At 48.1% G+C, this 18,714-nt stretch overlaps 2 protein-coding genes across 4 annotated transcripts; both read right to left on the bottom strand.

Annotated features, from left to right (window-relative positions):
* Positions 1-506: 506 nt before the first annotated feature.
* Positions 507-15,937, bottom strand: znf638 (zinc finger protein 638). Of its 3 annotated transcripts, none has more exons than XM_085906563.1 (32): positions 15,843-15,937; positions 13,031-15,042; positions 12,286-12,347; positions 10,921-11,136; positions 10,481-10,839; positions 10,158-10,408; positions 9,939-10,073; positions 9,733-9,831; positions 9,617-9,654; positions 9,070-9,539; positions 8,305-8,751; positions 8,204-8,232; positions 7,979-8,119; positions 7,769-7,897; positions 7,664-7,702; positions 7,457-7,582; positions 7,260-7,386; positions 7,009-7,179; positions 6,740-6,942; positions 6,527-6,661; positions 6,417-6,458; positions 6,185-6,328; positions 6,015-6,097; positions 5,894-5,917; positions 5,259-5,817; positions 3,040-5,154; positions 2,612-2,717; positions 2,437-2,535; positions 2,022-2,360; positions 1,617-1,727; positions 1,419-1,540; positions 507-1,334 (listed from the first exon to the last, which is right to left on the bottom strand). In XM_085906563.1, exons 2-32 carry the CDS (start codon positions 14,936-14,938, stop codon positions 1,272-1,274), a joined length of 8,892 nt encoding a protein of 2,963 aa, XP_085762689.1. In that variant the 5' UTR covers positions 14,939-15,042; positions 15,843-15,937; the 3' UTR covers positions 507-1,271. The 3 variants fall into 3 exon arrangements, with proteins under 3 accessions (XP_085762689.1, XP_085762690.1, XP_085762688.1); XM_085906564.1 differs by having other exon boundaries at positions 13,031-14,998; positions 15,076-15,899; XM_085906562.1 differs by having other exon boundaries at positions 13,031-15,899.
* A 184-nt stretch (positions 15,938-16,121) lies between these two features.
* LOC147060155 (type I phosphatidylinositol 4,5-bisphosphate 4-phosphatase-A-like) lies at positions 16,122-18,636 on the bottom strand. Its single transcript, XM_085939627.1, has 7 exons — positions 18,304-18,636; positions 17,575-17,744; positions 17,394-17,500; positions 17,197-17,308; positions 17,075-17,127; positions 16,907-16,997; positions 16,122-16,840 (listed from the first exon to the last, which is right to left on the bottom strand). Exons 1-7 carry the CDS (start codon positions 18,407-18,409, stop codon positions 16,703-16,705), a joined length of 777 nt encoding a protein of 258 aa, XP_085795753.1. The 5' UTR covers positions 18,410-18,636; the 3' UTR covers positions 16,122-16,702.
* Positions 18,637-18,714: the final 78 nt, after the last annotated feature.

Genomic DNA, 18,714 nt, shown 5'->3' on the forward strand with positions numbered 1-18,714 from the left:
CTCCTAACTCTTATTAAATAGCGACTGTAAGGGAGAGTAAGAGACCGACTGCTGCTGCTCTTAGCTGTCTCACCCTCTAACACACATACACAACAGTGGATTTTATTTTCAGACCACAAGTGCATGCACACACCAAAATACCAAACACACGCTGACTGAGGTCAGACTTCACCAACCGTAATAGAATTTTTTTTTCCAGAAATTAAATAGTACATATTGTACATGTACCAATTTAGTAGTTATATTTGGTTTATTATTGACGTTATTTTATCTTTTGTTTGAGTCACAACGATCACCATACAGCAGATATGTATGATAAATCCCAATGATTTTCTAACAGTAGGTAATTGTCAAAGTTAAAGTATATTAAAGGCTAAAAAGCACTTTGGATGTACAAGAGGCAAACTCGTAAATTGATCTGTCAGTGTGCTTGTGTACGGAAATGAGACGACAGCAATGAGGGAAAAAATAAAAGCCTGCAATGAGCACACGAGACTGTACTTAAATTTTACTTTTTATTTCATATTGTCATAAGAATATTTTCCGCACAATAAAAACAGTTTACTGGCCTTTTGTACAACCACATAAAATTGTCATTATTCAAAGTGTTTGTTTTTCGGGCTTTGAAAAAAACTCATCTTTTGCGGAATGTGCTTGTGTCACGCTACTTAGCTAATAGCTGTGATGCTAGCTGAGTCGGCGGTGTTTAATGACAAAGGGGAATTAAACTCACATTTCAACTTTCTGCTTTTCTTCCAACTTCTTCAAAGCGGAGGAGGCTTCCATTCGTTCCGTTTCGTACGAATGTAAATAAATACCGACAAAGTATGAGTAGTTTGCTTCCTTAATTACTTTCATTCCAGGGGCCCTGATCTGAATGGTTAGGTGTCCGTGATAAATGCCTGAAACAAACTAAAGTTTGTAGTGCAAATTTGTTCTTTTGTCGGTTGTTCAGCTAGTGCAGAAATAATAATAATAGATGGATACTTATAATAAATACCTATATACATTGAAAAAGAAACAGTTCAAGTCCAGTCAATTATTTAACTGTGAACATTTAATAATCATTTTACACGTTTAGTAACTGAATACACGAAAAACAAAAACTTGTCAAGCTGGACAACTTTAGCTGTCTCCCTTTTCCATCACACAAACAAACCAAAAAGCCTAAAAGAGTTTAACAAGATGGAACTCCGAAGTTTGATTGGACAATAGAAAAGTTAACAGTGCATAGACAAAAATTGAAACGCATTAGTCATTGGAAAAGGAGCTCAATCAGAGACGGAGCCTTGAGTGGATGCTTTTGAATCCTCCTCACACTTGTGGTAGTATTTCTGTCGAGAGAAAAAACATGGAAGTTATAGATTTGCAGCAAAGACGCCTGCCAAGGTGTGGAAGGCCCTTTAACGGAAGCGCACCTTTAGGTTTTCGTAGTGCTTCCTGCTGCTGCAGTGCACGTCCTTGGCCGTGCTCTCTTTCAGGTAAAATACTGAGCAGAGTTTGCAGAAATAACCAGATCTTGGGAAGATGAACTCCATGCCTGTCCACCAATAAATGATAGGAATTGTCATAAAAGGCATCAAATCAAAAATGAAAACAAAGTGTGCGTTTTGTACCGAGAGGGTTGTTTGGTTTGAACGCTGGCAGAACATAAGCGGGAATGCCGCACGGAGACTCGGAACGCGATCGTTTCGCTGGGGTTGTGATCAGCTCAATTGCGCGTTTGCCTGGGGAAGAAGACAATGGTCACATAATCAGTCACATGGTCATTGAAAATAAGCATTCTGAAGGTACTTTCACCACAAAAACTCAAATCTAACCAAGACTAAATACCTCCCATATTTTTCTTCCTACCAGGGAGTTGTGTGTCAAGTCACTGGCTTCACGTATTCCGTCTTTAAAAATCTTCCGTTATTGTAAATTGTTATTAACATTTTATTTTACAATAAAAAGGCAAATCTTCAAACGCAGGTTGACATAATGGCCCGATTCAAATCTGCAATATATTTCTTGACCATTACCTTTGCTCAGTTTCTGCAGTGAACCTTGCACAGACTGCCCAGCAGATGGCGCTTCCTCTTCATTCGCCTCTGCATTTTCCTTCTCCACCTTTTCTGTGTTTTCCTCCACCTTTTCTGTGTTTTCCTCCACCTTTTCTGTGTTTTCCTCCACCTTTTCTGTGTTTTCCTCCACTTCCTCCCCCTCCTCCTTTGCCTTCTCTTCCTCTTTTTCCTTGTTCTCCGCCTTCTCATTTTCCCTCTCATCCTCCTCCTCCTCATGGTGGCCGCTCGGAGGCCGGGGAGCGTCGCACGAGGCCGCCGCTTCCATCTCGTCTTGGTCTGCTCCAGTCAAGATTGTGGCTGCGGCACATCAAAGTGTCGCGGTTTAATTCCGATTCACATCATTTTGTCGACCGCTCCATCCCGTGAGACTAACCGGAAGCCGATCGGTGTCGCTTTTCAATCGTGCTTCTCAAGACGTCCTCTTCAACGTGTCCCACCTGGTCCAGTGTCACCAAGGTTGTGTTGTCCTCTTCTACGCAAAAGAAAAAGCGTCAACATCTCATGTACTCCTTTAAACCATCATGTTTTTTTTATTTTCCATGCTGTACCCGCATCGTCGCTACGTTTGCGTTTAGTAGACTGCGAGGTCCCCGCAGCTTCACTTTTCTCATCCTCGTCCTCCTCTCCACCGGTCTCGTCCAAAGTAAGAAGAGTCTGCAAAATACAAGCCACGTTTAGTGACGTCCAAAGATGTCAGAAGAGGGGAAAAAAGAAGAGGCTAGAAAAGGCTAACAACTGTAAAATGGCTGCTTGGAGACAAAATGGCTGAGCTACTGCCTTTCAACCCAAACAACATCCTTCAATTAAGGCACCAAATCGATTGGTTAAAAACATGATATCCTAAAAGCAAGGTCAGTTTCATTATTGATTTGATATTGTCCTCGAGTCATTTGTTATTTTAACACATGAATCAATGAAAGGCTTAACTATTCACCCTCTTGGACACTTGGAGACTGTTTTTTTGTCATTAGTGTACCTCGGGGTTGAGACAGCCCTCCGATTGTTCTCCCTCGCTGGATGGGCGTGGCCCTTTTGCCTCTTCCTGCTCTTCCACAAGCTCGTCCAGAGTAACCAGAGCTAGCTCGCCCTCAGAGACATCGCTGTCCGGCGCCAGCCGCTCGCCCGCCTCCTCCGCCACCACCACTTGGTCCAGCGTGAGCAGCTCGTCCTCATCCTCGCGTCTACTGGCCCGCCATCTGCTGGAGCCGTCGCGTTCCCTGCGCCAGTCGCTGTTCTTCCCTTCTTTCTCGGCTTGTTCCGTTGGCTTCTTGGCGCCGTCGTCGGGGAAGTCCTCTTCTTCGTCACTCACTTGGTCCAGCGCGAGCGCGCTCGGCGTGTCGTCTTTGGTAGAAAGGGGCGGGCTCTGAGCAGACCTGGTCTTCATTTGGGAAGGCGCATCTTCTCCTTTGACGTCAGCCTCTTTGTTCTCGCCTTCTGTCGCTTGATCTCTCAATTCAGTTTGTCCTTCTTCTGTCGTCATTGGAGCACAAACGTCCGAGACACTCGCTTCTTCTTCGGCGGGCTCTTCCTCTAACGAATCAACCACCTGATACGTTGGTTCCTCTTCATCTTCTAGTTTCATCAGAGACGTCCCATCGGTCACGTCTTCCTGTTTTGGACTGTGTGGCGCGTTCTCAGAGGACGCCATTTCCTGGCCCGTCTCATCGTCCACAGAGTCCACGACCTGGAAAGTCGCCGCTTCTTCATCATCATCGTTTTCCTCCGTTTTGACCACTTTCTTGGGTCTTCCTTTTCTTCCTCTGCCTCTTGGAGCTGGAGGAATCTTCACCTGGTCCAGTACTTGATAGCTGGGCTCCTCTTTAACGTTGGCCTCAATTTTCGTTTTGGCCTGGGGGCTTTCCTGTGATGTTCTCAAAGGGTGGGTCCTCCTCGTGGCGGGCTTTTCTTCTTGGGCTCTATTCTCGCTCGATGCTTCTCTCTTGGGCACCCTTCCTTTTTTGCCTCTGGTGGCTCTCGGGGTCGTGCTCGATTCATCATCCACGGAGTCTATCACGTGGAAAGTGTGCTCCTCGTCTTTTGCAGATATTTTGGCGCTTTGCTCTCGTGTTTTCCCTCTGGTGCTCCGCCTCCTACCAACCGTTTGTTCAACTTGTACAGAATCGACCACGAGGTACTTGGCAAAATCCGAAGTTTTGGGGGTGCCGGTGGACTCTTGGTTCTTTAGAGACGTACTCTTGAGTGTTCTGCTTGAAGCGGCACGACTCTCGCACGCTTCGGGGATGCTGTGCTCATCCTCAGCGGAATTTGGCGGTTCTTCGACAGAATCGATCACCTGGTATGCCTCTGCTTCCTCCTCTCCTTCTTCTTGCCCCGAGGCCACGGTGTCTTCTTTGCTCAGCAGGCCCGTGGAGGTCTCAGCAACTTGTCGGTCGAGGTCGGCTGAGGTGGGCTCCTCAGCAGCATCCTTGTTTGTTTGGGAGGATTGTGCCGTCTGCTCTTCACCTACGCCGTCTTCCTTCACATCTGTCACCGCATTTTCTCCTCCTCTGTTTTCCTGCTCTTCAACTTGCGCCTGGTCTTCCTCAACTCCGTCAACCCGACCGATCTTGTCCTGCTCCGGAGCTTGGAGCTCAGTCGCGCCGTTTTCGGAGAGCTCCACGTGGCCCACTTCCACCGAGAGAGGTTTCTGGTCATCGCCGACACTATCCAACACTTGATAACTTTCCTCGCTGGCCATTGTTTCCAGACTCTCTCCTTTGCAGTCAGTGGTGGACAACGTGATTGTCTGATGTTGTGACGCCTTTGGTTGTTTTCTTTGCCTTTTTTTGGCTGATATTAAAATGGGCGTGAACCCAGAAGAGAGGCTCATTCTTGTTGAGCTTCTGGTGGCCCTGGAGGAGGGAGACGGGGTGGAGGCGGAGGCCTTTGACTCTTTTGAGGTGCTCGCTTTGGTCCGTTTGGAAGCTGGCGGCAGCTCTGCTTGGTCAGAAGATCTCTTGAGCACCGAGGGGGCCTCGCCGGCGCTGTCCTCCAGGTCGCCCACTTCATCGACTGTGACAAACTCGTCTATATTGAAGGGTGGCTGGTCAAAAGGAACTGCATTTGAAGAAAGGTCTTTTTCAGAATCCCCCTGCATCGGAACGGTGACGACAAAAGTCAACATTTGTCAATTCTCTACCCAGAAGTCATTAAGACAGACAGATATCGGCGCGAGGTGAAGTCGACGCAACTTACCAGGGCATCGTCACTTTTCACAAGGCTTTCCTCTTTGTCCTGATCCACGGCGGCTGTTGTATTGTTAACATCTGGAACGTCACTGGCACCACCAGTGGAAGCTGTTAGCGTCGCATCCTCTTTGTTGTCCTGAACCTCCGGAACAGCTGTGGTCTCCTCGACCATCGAACGTTCCACTTTGTCAGAGTCCTTTTTAGCTGCCGTTTCTTCAGCGCACGGCGCTGAAACAAGGATCTCGCCAGGTTTTCCGAGATTAGCTGATAGAGCGGCGGGTGACGTTGATAGCGCGGTAGTTTGACATGCAGCCAGGGAGGCCTCGGCGGCATCTGATTTGGTCGCGGTCTGGGCGGCCAGTGATGAAGGCGTGGCATCCGATGAAGGCGGCGGGGCATCCGATGGGGTGGCGATCTGGGCGGCCGATGATGCGGGCGGGGCGGGCAAGGGGATAGCGCCCGGGCCGGTCCATGGAGTAGCGTACAGGCAGGCTGACGCCGCGTAGATCTTACGGTTCAATGTAATCGGACTTGGATCCTGAAGGAACTCTTCCAGCCTCTTAGCACTGAAATGAAACCAAAGAGCTGCTATTTCCGCTACGACTTGATTTGATCATTTATTCAGTTATTGGAAAGTCCTACCTGCAAAATCTTTGAACTGGGTTCCTGAGAACAAAAGTAAAAATGAGTTTGAGAATATTAGTACAATACTCTCGATGAAACAAAACACCCACATTATAAAGAAAAAAATAATAATACCTACCAAGCTATCTCATTAATTTTCAAATCTTTGCATTTCTCTACCACGCAGGCAACCCCCGCGGCGTCTACCATCTCAATGCATATCTACCAAAGTGAAACAGTCATTCAAACGGAGAAACAACAACCTTCATTCGTCTGGATTTAAAATCGGAAATGTTGTCACTCTTATACCCGGTTGGCCAGAGGGAGGAAGTTGACAATTTTGGCGTGAGACGAGACCACGTCCAAAACCATGTAATAGGTGTGTTTTCGGGCCTCCGAGATCTCTACGCAAAGCAGTCGCTCGGACAGAGTCTTCAAATCTTCTCCGACGTACTGAAAGACGCACGGCAAAGAAGCATTGGCGAGGACGGACACGCACGTACGCAGGCAGGCTCCCGCGGCTTTAGCGCTGGCCACTCACCGAGTTGCTGAGCCGCATCAGCGACACGTACAGGTCGGCTTCCTGTCAACAGAGCACAAATGGCACGGTCAGCGATGTCATCACTAGTTGTTGTCGCCCGGTGTCCGTACCTCGCTGCTTTCAGCATAAAAGGACTTCAGGACAAAGTGCACCCCTAGAATGTAGCGGCCCATTCGAAGCGGGCTTGGTAATTGAGTGCGGACAAAGTTGCGACACGAGTTCCAGTCGTTGAATTGCACAAAGGCCTGTAAGGCAGGAGGAAAACAAGGTTTGGTGTGCAACCAGCGTGCGGCGGCGGCGGCGCAAAGCTGCAGCGTCCTCACCCTCCGCTGGGCCGGCAGCACGATCACATTGTAATAAAGTGTCCGCAGGTCTTTCTTGGCAAGAAACGGCCAAACCAGTTGCGCCACATCCTCTTGTGTGTAACATCCTTGAGGCAAGCCTGTCAACATGACGGTTTTCACCATTGCCGCGCCGCCAAACTCGGCATCGATAATGTCGGCTTTTCTTTTGACCGTCAGGAAAGCTGCGAAGGAGCGTGACGGATTGGATGTTAGACGGGCGCCGGGCAGAAAAGCGGCGTAGGTCTCACCTGGAATGATGAACCAAGGGGAAATTGTGGAAAACAGGTAGGGCTTTGTCCTCAAGGTCAGGTAAAATGGGGAAAAGGTGCGACACGGGAAGTCGCCCTTAAAGTCGATAAGAGTAGCCTCTGCAAACGCCGCGTTGTTTTCCGGCATGACTAGCTCAGGGCTTCTTGATTCTGTGGAGAAAAGACCACATGATCTCTTCAGAGTCCTCCTTTGACATTCTGATGCCGGCCGGCTGCCCGGGAAGACTTACTTGGCGAACATTTGTCAACATTAGGCAGCCCCAACCTGTGGATCTGATAGGTCGGACACTCGGCGTGGAGCGAGTACCAAACACCAAAGCGATCGACATCGTAAATAGATCCAAATTCTACAAAGACCTGCAACAAAAGGGTCGAATAAATAACCATTGAGCACGGACTTCTGAAACAAACTTTCCACGCAACTAACCTTGTTCATGAGTGGCATGAAGTTTACGATTCCGCAGATACGCCTCAAAACTTCCCGGATGACGGGGACCTCGCTTGGCTCGATGTTTTTGATGAAGACCATTTTCGGGCCGTGGTTTGTCACCCGCTGCGGGGTCAAGGTCAAAAAAGGTCAAAAAGGGATGGACAATGTTGTGACTTTCGACCCAGATTGTTCAACGTAACTTACATAATTCAACAGCATCATCACTGACTGATAGAAGCCGCCCTGCAGGACAAACATCAGGTTATCAATATTGCCAATATTGGGCCATTTTTGTTTTGGACTGCATACCGGCCACATGGGGAAATCCACCACTTGGGCATTCAACTTCTCCTTGTGTCCTTTGAGAACCAATTTTCCGTTTTCGCTGGCTTTTGTGGCAGATAACACACATGCGTGATCCCGCAGTTGAATAAATGCCTGAAAAAAAAGTGTTTTCTAAATCAGACCACAACATTTTGCAAGAGAACATTTGGATCTATGAAGAGACGCCGAGCTTACCATTTCTAATTGAGGAATAACATAGATGTTGTCATCAGAGTTCGCCACTCCAAACGGCTTGAACACGTCAATGACATCTTGCTCGCAGTAGGTGTGTTCATCAGCGGGCAGGTTGGTGATCAACATCTGAGAACCGTTATTCTGACAAAAAAAAAGTAAGAAATAAATAAAACACAACTCCATATCCACCAGCTGGTTTTTCAATCTGTTCAAATTCAATCTTACTTGTGGGTTCCAGCATGTGGTTCTGATTTCTGCAATATAGACAAATGGACATTTTAACAACGAGGAGTCATTTGATGTGGATAAAAAAAGTTGGGCCTTACGGAGATTTTCGGGAACCAGATGTTCTTTCATTTTCTCTCCGACGGTATGGAGTCTGTTTGTTTTAAAAACGACTGTAGGTTCCACATTCTTCTTTGATGATGTTTTGGAGCCACACGGGCGCGCGGTAAACTTCTTCGCTGCTTTCTTCTTTGCTAATTGATTGGATTCACCCAAGGTCACCGGAACCTTCTTCAGTGTTGGGTTTGAAACGGGTTGGGGCGCCATTTCCTTTTTAACCGTTGGGTCTGAACCACATGGATGTGCCACATGGTCCTTCGCCCCCGAATGGGATTCGTCCGAGGTCAGCGGTTCTTTCTTCACTGCTGTTTCAGAGCCACGTGGGGGTGCAGCATCTTCCTTTACTGCTTCCTCACCCTTGAGTGAGGTACCCCCGTCTGCCTCTGATTTTTCAGAACCAGGTTGGGACGCGGGCTCCTCCATCGGTGCTGTATCGGTAACAGTGAAAGTGACAGTTGTAGTACAAATAGTTTCGTATTGGACATTAACATATTTCTATATCTGAGCCTTTGAGTATGAATTTTTCTTACCACTTCTTGTTTTTTTTCATATGGAAGCAGATACCAGTAGATATAAAACCCGTGTATATACACAATTTTTCAAATACCTTTTTTGAAATTCAAAAATGTAATTCCACAACGTTCCCAACATTACAATTGCTACACGGGCGGCACAATATAGCAAAAATATTGATATTTGCTGATGCAATATGTATGTTGCCGTGACAGTAATTTTGATCGACAAACCTTGTAGCTGCGCGGCAGCTCTTTCAGCGTCAGGTGAGTCGCCTTGGGCAGGCGTCGGCCCTCCTGCGGGTTCTGCTTGAGCCCCGACGGTCTGCTGGTTCCGCTCCTCAGTCGCTACACCCGGGTCCACCTCCATGGGCTCGGGCAGAGGTTGGGAGTGGCTTACGGCTTTGGACGGCGGCTTGCTTTTAGCCATAGCTTGCTGAGGGACTTTAGTCGTCTTGGCTACCAGAGTGGTCGTGTCGAACTTCTTCCCAGCGGCGCTTCCTGATGGCTTCACTGGGTTTGTTTGAGCTTTTACACCGGTGACCTTGCAGGTGGGTGTTATCTTGGCCAGCACTGGAACTTTTTTCACCACCTTGGTAATCTGCTTGCTTGGGACATTCTTTGCTTTGTCCTGAGCGGCAGGCGCGGCGGAGGTACTTGTTGATGTTTGCGTCTTTGAGCCTTTGGACGGCGCAGGTGCATTTCTAAGAAAACAAAATGATTGCGACGTTATGACTTTTTACCAAACGTGATCACGTGAGGGGAAGGAAAAGCCTCTTACTTTTCAGGATTGTTCTTCTGCACTTTGGAGTCGCTCTCCTGCCGCAGAGCACAATGTCGTTTAGATTTAGCGACAAGAGAGAAACCGCGCGGATACAATATCAATACGCCCCCCACCTTCTCTTCCACAATGTAGATTGGCCATCCTTTGATTCTGAGGTTTCTCGTGTTCCTCAGTTTGTCTGCGTCTTCCTTTTTCTCAAAGCACACAACTGCCTGCGTGGACAGGAACACACACAGACACGCACAGTGAACATAGCGGGGACTCTGAAGACAAAGTGGCACTGAGAGAGAGTGGTAAAGAAACAACAAAGATCGCTTACCTCCCCTTTGGTGCGAAACACGACGACCGATTTCGTTTTTCCGCACTGCTCGGCGGCCGCCACGATATCCCCGTAGGCGAGAGTACGGTGAATTGATCCAAGCGTCACAATGGTTGGGACGGAGGCTTTGACGGACTGCGCAAAGACAAAAAAGCATGGATGTGACTTTGAAGGCAAGCAGAAAGAAGACCTTTCATCTCGTGATCCCGTACGCCAAACCTTGGGTCTTGCAGCAGAAGCTCTCTGCTGGCCAGGAGTGGTTTTGGTCGCGGCTGGCTTTTTGTTGGCCGCAAAGTAGGAGGAGGAAGAGGCGGCTGTCGATGTCGCGGCGGCTGTCGATGTCTCGCCGGCGCTTCCTTGGGAAGAGGTTGAAGGAGTCGACTTCATTTTGGCCAATTCGGCCAATAAAGCGGGCGCCAGAGTTTTGACCATAGTCTCCACGTCAGACTCCTTCGACAAAGACTGGACGGCTGGAAAGTAGACAAAGTGGTTAAATCACGAGCTTAGTTACCTGGCGGGTGTGTCGAGGACGCCGGCCGGACCTGATGATTCCAGAAGCTTCTTTGCAAGTCTCTCGGCGCTGGTTGAGGTCTGTTGACTCTTTCGAGCGGCGGTGCTCTCTTCATGGCTCCTTGTAGGGGGCGACCGTCTCTGACGGTTTCTCTGTGGTGACGGGCGCCTATCGTGGCGGCTACGTGACGAGGACCTCTTGCGTGACGAAGACCGCTTTTGCGACGAAGACCGCCTGCGAGACGAAGACCGCCTGCGAGACGAAGGCCTCCTCTCGTGGCTCCTCCTTGACGACGACTGCCCCTCCTTGCTTCGCCGCGAATGGCGCCTCTCGTAACTTCTCGAGCGTGAGCGATGGTGGTCGGACGAGCTCGTGGAGTAAGAGCGGGACCTGAAACATTTACAGAATGACAACTTCATACCTGCCAAGAAAGGAATCCTGCCGGCAAGGAGGTTGAAAATGTGCCAGCACCTGCGTTTGTATCTGGAGCTGTGAGGAGAGCGGGATCGGGTCCGCCTCCTCGTCCTCTTCTCTCTTGCAGCGTCTGAGCCGCGCCGGCCCCGGGGCGTGCTAGAGCGGGAAGATGAGCGAGACCCATCACGGGGTGTCTTACTTTGGACGGTCGCCGACTTGTTTTTCTCTTGCTCCTCGTGGACATGCAAGACCTCTCCCTGCCAATCTGGATATCTGCACAAAAACATCACACAAACACCTTGAAGAAAATGGGTTCCGAAAAGTCCCTGCTAACTACAAAACATAAGCATACAATTATCTACATCTTAATTAATAGACATCTTTTCAGTTTAAAAGAAAAAAATAACTAGATTTTTTTTTTGGGTGGGAAAAAAGAAAAATGCAAAACGTATTCAAGGGAAATGCGCTTTCAGCAGTTTGCAAACATATTTTTTAAGGTTGTGTGGATTGGTGGGGGTGAGGAATGTGCAGGCACACTGCATGAACTTGTCTTCTTCAAAGTGTTGTGGAACAGGCCCAGGAAGGGAGTACCAGACGAAGAGATTACGGGACGGTACGGGACGAGGGGAGTACCAGACGATAACGCCTCAAGGTCGGTGAGGAACGAGAACAACATCACGTCCAGGTGGATGGGCTTCGAGAGGAAAAAAAACAACCCCCTGACCAGACAGATGACACCTCGACGGGGAGGAGATGGCCATCGACCAATCATCACACGATGTTTTGCATGTTTTAATATTCATATTGTGTATCTTTAAAACTGGGCAACCCGGAAGAATGTGTCGTCTTTTGATGGTCACAAAAACGCACGAGTTTTAGTGTGAGGGACCCGGGACCCAGGCCTGTATTAGTGCGCTTTGTTAGGAATAAACAATTGGTCAATTTGGTCTGATTGATCTACTGGTCTTCTCTTTGACAGAACGAACTCGCAAAATTGTTGGGTGCGCCAGTGTGTGGATTGGGACATAGCAACTTGTGTTAAGTGTTGATCGCAATTTGGAGTCAGATCAATCGCTAAAAATCCGTATCCTTACGGTATGCATTGGGCCATTGTCGGAGAGAAAAGCCCAGCGCTAATTTATAAATCTTTGTCATGAACGCATATTAAAATATAAACGGCTGAAATATGACTAATCTGGTGCGAGTCTGATTTATTAGTAATTAGAAGAAAAACAAACACGCGTTGAAGAAGTTGGGACACAGGTAATTAGTAATGGTTGATGCAACGCGGAAGGCCCTCGCCTCCGATACGTTAAATTTTTCCAACAACATGATTAGTCTTACAAGTCTACGATCTTAAGAACAAATGCAATTGTGTCTTTTGAAGTAGACAAGTTGAAAAGAAAAAAACAAAACACTGACTGCTTGCGAAGGACTTTGCAGTTCTCAAGGTGAAGATTGGTGTTCTGGTGAGAGATCCAGTCCTGGCAGGCAAAACACAGTAATTAATAAAAAGAGCAGATAACAGTAGGCATTAATACCAGCGTACTAAAATTTACAATGACAGCTGCAACAGGACATTTGATATTCTGCAGGAGTCATTAAAACACACACACACACACGAAAAGTACTCGGTTCCTCGCTGAAGCACAAATCGTCGTGGTAACCAGTCCATCGGGCCCCAGTGATGTTATCCCCCCCCCCCTTACCGCCCGAAAAATGTCCTTCTTGACTTGGTTCTGCTATAGTTGGAGGTCAGGAACAGCAAGAAAAAAAAAAATGGTCATCACAGGGAGGAAGAAAATGTGATCCGGCAAGTCAATGCGGTGGACAAAGTTGGCTTAAAAAAAAAAAAAAAATCACTATCAAATACGCTCCAAATGTTTATCCATGTGTACAATTGCTTTTTAGCAAGATTAACAGATAATCGCAAAAAAAAGAAAAAAAAAGTTTAAAAGGCTTCTTCTTCATCATCATCATCATCATCATCATGGGCGTTGGCTCTGGTTTCTTCTGTTGATGTTCAAACGCTGTCAGTCGATTGGTCAAAATGAAACGCCGGTCCACAACAGTGCGCGGTACAAAATGTGTAGAACAGCGTGACGTACAAAGTGTGATGGAAAGAGAGAAACGGGCATCCAGAACAAGAGAGGGCAACTGCACTCACCTGCATCACGGTGCACCGTATGTTACACAGAGAACACGTGTGCGGAAGGACTCTGGGCGTGGTCGCCGCATAGTCCAGCGTCATGGCTGCCGTCGGCAAACCCTTGAAGACAGTCACCGGCGGTACCACGCTGGCGCCCGGGACGAACAACTGCATTTGGGGTATGTTCAAGACGTTGGCGATGGGTTGAAACTGCAGGCTCGCTGGGTAACCTTGCTGCCACGCCACCTGCGCCAACGGAGGAGTCTGCAAAAGGGTCTTCTTTTGGACCAGCTGTTGAGGCTTGGCCTTGGTTTTGACCTGAGTCTTGGCCACCTGCTGCTTCTTCACTTGCTGTGACTTCTGAGCGGGCTCCTGCTTTTGCGGCTGCACTTTCTTGACATCCGACGACGTCGCAGGCGTCTTCGGTTTTGTGGACTTGTCGGTTTCCTCTGCGGACTTGCCAGCTTTTTTCATTTGCTGTTGGTTACCGCCGCTGAGCACCACGAGGTCAGGTCTGGTGGGGTGGGCACGGCGAACAAAACTGGGCGTCGCTTGCGGTTTTAAGATGGGCTTTGGCTCATCCCGCACTTGTTCAAAAGCCCCGGGTTTCGCCGCTTGAGATTTCATGTCCCGAGCGTCTGTGTCTTTAGTCGTCAAAGTGAAAGGAGGGAATGTTGACGGCACGCTAGTCGCCGCCGGTTTAACCAGGTCCTGACTTTTGGGAAGGTTAGAGTTCAAGATGGAGTTGAACAAAGATCTGAGCGTTTCCTTCTGATCACGGGGAGAAGGTGCCAGGTTAGCAGTTCTTGTCGTCTGCTGCGCCAGCTCCGGACCGCCTCTTCTTCTGTCCAAATTGTCCATGGTCAGTAAATTGTCACCGTCAGCTTTTTTAGCTCTGCACTCAACGTCCTCCTTTAATCTTCCAGCATATTTGCTCATATGTCCATAGTCTTCTCCACATTGAGAAGGTGCCAGGGTAGCACCTCTCGTCATCTGCTGCACCAGTTCCGGGCCTCTTCTTCTGTCCAAATTGTCCATTGTCTGTAAATGGTCACCCTCGGCTTTTTTAGCTCTGCACTCAACGCCCTCCTCCAACCTACCAGCGTATTTGCTCGTATGTCCATAGTCTATGACGTTACTTGACTGGAGAAGAGAAGACGCCGGCGGGTTCACTCGTTCCATCCTGCCCGGTCCTGGACCTCGCCAATTGTCCCCACTAGCAGGTCCGCCTCGAGCGGGGGCATGTTCAGAGAACACTTTGGGCCGATTGGCGTCAGAGGCCTTCTTGGTCTTCTGAATGCGGATTTGGCGCAAGATGAAGGGCAGGTTGGCAGGGGTGATCTGATCTTCGGGGTAGGAGATAAGATGTTCCAAATCGTCCTTTTCAAGTCCAAAGTGCACCAGGATGTTGGCGGCCGTCTCAGAAGTATATTTGGGTTGAGCGGATTCGGAAGATTGAGCCACGCCTGACTCGCCGAAATCTCGCCTTGGAATAGGGCGGAGGTCGCGATCATCCTTACCGGAGGCGCTATACAAAGAACGACCCCCTGATGTTGACGGCTGATAATAAGCGGAGGAGGAGGCGGCGGTGCCATCAGCTCGGCCATAATTTGACAAGCGATCGAGAGAACCACCGCTGCCGTCGAACGACCTGCTAAGGTTTTGGGACGAGCTTGCTGCCGCACCTGAGGAGCGAAACTCTTGTCTGCGAGCGTCTTGAGCCAAACCCGGCATGTCTTCATTGGTATTGGCTCTTTGCTGAGGCCGAAAATTGGCCATCAGCGAAGAAACCGGCTGGCTTTGAGAAGGCTGCAGCCGACCCGTGGAAGAGCTGAGACTCTGTCCAAGTTCTACAAGAGACGACACCCTGCGGGGCTCATTCTCTGGCTGCCTTTGAGCATAGGGGTTGTAGAGAGGATGAGACATGGCGACAACCGGGAGCTATCCCCCGGCTCGTCCGCCAAACAGGGGTCTGTTTGGTGGGGCCTGGAGCAGGAGAAGCAGTACAATGCTTCGATGTCAACACAAAGCTGGAAAAGTTACAAAAAACAAAATCTGGTTACTGCAGGGAACTGGACTGCTGCTCACTGGACAGGAACGCTTCCTCGGGGGGGAACGTCTCGTCTCAGCCGGCCCGCTCTGCTTCTCCTTTCGGACAGTCACGTGGTCGTGGTCACTTCCTGCTCTTGATTTGCATAAAATTGCACACAGATAAAGTAGCACCAGCATCAACCACACACAAATCCTAACATGATTTATTGGGTTGTCTTTAATACATATCCAACAGGAAGCACGCAATGTATCAACATGTCTTCCAAGGCAATTCACACATATGTTCATTTAATCCCTACCTTAACATGAGATACATCTTAAAACCATCCCAAATGGTCCTGTTGCTTACACAACTAAAATATCTGTAGAAGAGTGGTGTTAAATACAAAACAAAGCGGAAGAAAGGATGAAAATTCAAGCTACCATGCTACAATCGTGTTTGAAATTCCTCAAAGTATTGGTTAGGGTCGTGTGGCGTTATCGGGCCGAGCATGAGAACTGCGCCCAGCAGATGAATATGAGCTAATAGCATTCATACATCCGAAAAGAAAACATGACAAAAACTTTCACAGTACTGCTAACAAAGACAGAAAACTATTACAGTCCTTTGAAATTATCAGGGAAAACCATGAAGAAATAAACGGCCACCGTTCCCGCTTGTTGACAAAAGCAAAGGCCTTTAAGATTCCAACGATACAAATGGATGACTATCCAAACAATACCAAATAAAGCTGGTATTGTTAAAACAAAATACCAAACAAATTGCTTTAGTGTTTACCTTTGTGGAACAGAAGCACATGCAGCCGCTCGTGTCCTTCGCTGCGATGCTGCTAGCAAGCCGCTGGTATAGCAACAATAAGCGTTAGCCTCACCGCTAACGGAAGTTTATACACTTCCGCTTTTATGAGGAAAAAATAAAATCCAGGAAAACGACATTTCTGTACAAAATGGCATAACACGACACTCTCAACATAAAAGAGCCGCTCGTCAATATTTTGCCACTGTGGTGAATTGTCTTCGGTGCTCAGCTGGAAGAAAAACTTTAGTGACACACGGCTGATTGGGAAAATATTTTATTCAACCGATGTCAGGCCCAAAGAAAAATTCTTGTCAGTGCCTGATCTGGTTACATGACCCCGGCCTTATGAGGTAAACATACAAGAATAGGAGCAGAATAAAAATATACTACACCACCCTAATATGAAATTAGTTTGACATTGATATTCTAGCAGGGAGACATATTTGACAGTACAGTTGTTTTTGCGCACTACCATCCCTTGCCGAGACTTGAACGCCAAATTTCCTTCTTAGTGCAACAAAAAATAGATTTGTTATTTAGTTTTTTTTTAAATTATCAGTTCGTCCGACAATACAAAAAGAATCAGAACTCGGTAAAACAGTGGAACTTGATTCAGTCGGCAGAGCTCATGTTGAATCAGGATGACGAACTAACATGAATACAGTGAGTAAAATCGATTCACGCATAGAAACATCAATGACTTCCAAATGTACTACGATTAGCACCTTGCTCAGTCCTTAAGCTCGGTGAATAGCAAGGCTTCACTGTATTGCTAATAAACAAACTATCGGCACCTATTGAAAAAATAGTCATTGATGCGCCCCGCGATGATTCCGACATCACGTTGAAACGGGGCGGCTGATTTTTAGGCAACTCCAGTAGACGGTTCTGGCCAGGGCGAAGGCGGCGATAAGGACGAGGAGCACCCACGCGGCGTAGATCCCTTTGGAGTCCCGAGCGGGTCGCCACGTTCCCACCTGGATGCAAAATGACGGTTACGTACGCCCTGGCATTGCGTTCGCGTGGCCTCTATCAACACTCACCATTAGTCCAGCGGTGGAAGCGGCCACCACGGCGAAGACCATGAGACACAGCAGGGTCCTCCTCCTCGGGTACCGCCGGCCAACGGAGGAACTGAAAGAACACCAAACAAAAATATCTCCACTTCCTATTGAGGAGTTCTCGATACAAATCGACAAAGAGGCGCTTACACTTTACGGCAGTGCGGACATCTAGACAAGGTCCTGTCGGAAATTTCTGTCCACTGGGAGAGAAACAGAAGGTGAGTCAGTTGCGTGAGATGTTACGGAGGACGAGGGACAGGAACAGGCACCAAGAAGGTATTGGAGCAATGGCCACAGATGACTCGGACACCGACGGGTGGGTTCTGCAGCTCCGGACTATCCTCGCCGATGTGAACTGGGCCCAGATTGATGATGCGTTTACTGGGAGGAAAACCACAAACAAACGTTGTCATCTGAGCTTCCAGCCAGTGTAGGCCATAAAGTGATCACGAATGAATGAACCGACCAGTACGGTCGTGGACATGCGATCTTCTGCGAAGTGACTTTGCAGATGAGCAAACAGCTACACGGACATCTGACATATTTCTTGCCAGCCGGGGCGTTCTTGATGGGCTGCAGAAGGGAGGAGCGTTTTAAACTCTCGCAGACGGACAATACGTGGGGAGTAAAGGTCACACGGGACTCACAGTGGCTTCATTGCAAACGCTGCACTTGACCACATGTTGGTGCGTCTTGCCTTCCACGCATATGGCTCCCTGACAAACGCGGCAGCTGATGACTGGAGCGTTGCCACTGCTGAAGCTTTCTGGGCTGCTGTGTGGCGAGTAGGGCGGTGGGGGTTCATCAGACACCAAACCTAGAGGAGGGGGCATTTGTTTAACATTGACTCATCACTGATACCTTCCTCAGCAGCATTTTAAATCTACTGTATACTGTATGTAAAGCACTTTTGTCCACTTGGGGTCGCCATACTCAAGTTCCACACTGTTAGAGTTGTAACTTATGAATATCTGCGAGTTCAAAAGGCAGTTTACCTTCACTGCAAATTCCCATATGGCAAAAATAAATTATGTAAAATTATTTCAAAATCCACAATACGGCGTGAACGGTGATTCGACGAAGGGACATTAGTTGACGTTTTACATTTTTGTACACTCTTCTAAAGTCAGATTGATGTCTATGATTCTGTAATATTAAAGAACGTTACGTGCTCATACTTGGTATGAATAATTCTTACTACGTGACCACCAAGAACAACCATTTGCTGACCATCATGTGACCACCAACCATTATCTATGGATCTTTAAAAGAAAAACAATACAATATTCATCTAAGCTTGGGCGAACTTAATGCCCCTAACATTTCGCGTGTCGTTTATGTCGACATATTTGATATTTCTTGCATTTCTGACATACTCTGGGGTTCAACGAGGAGTCCGTAGGACGTTCTACCGAGAAAATTGCCATTTGTCTCGTCGTGGTGGTCGGAGGACAGCAGCGGTGAGCTCTCCTCGTCCGCCATCACTCCCAACGGGCCTCTAGTAGTCCCACAGCACGAAGGAAAAGGCCGAAGGACAACGGCGACAACTCAGGGGCTAACTCTTGCAACTTTTTAGCGAGATTTTCAGTCACAAACTTCGGATGGTGACACTGTGAAGTGAGACGGCGGAAGGCGGAAGTGAAACACTGTAAACACGAGTCACATGACTGTGGTGTGCGTGTGATGGACAGTACGCTCCACCTCTGGGAGAATCTCAGAGAGAGTAGGCGGGCTAAATAACAAAGATACCGTCACCTGATTGGCTGCTAGTCACATGATTGGTTGAC

Source organism: Syngnathus leptorhynchus, chromosome 2, assembly GCF_054491065.1.
Source record: "Syngnathus leptorhynchus isolate UIUO chromosome 2, UIUO_Slep, whole genome shotgun sequence".
Classification (NCBI taxonomy): domain Eukaryota; kingdom Metazoa; phylum Chordata; class Actinopteri; order Syngnathiformes; family Syngnathidae; genus Syngnathus; species Syngnathus leptorhynchus.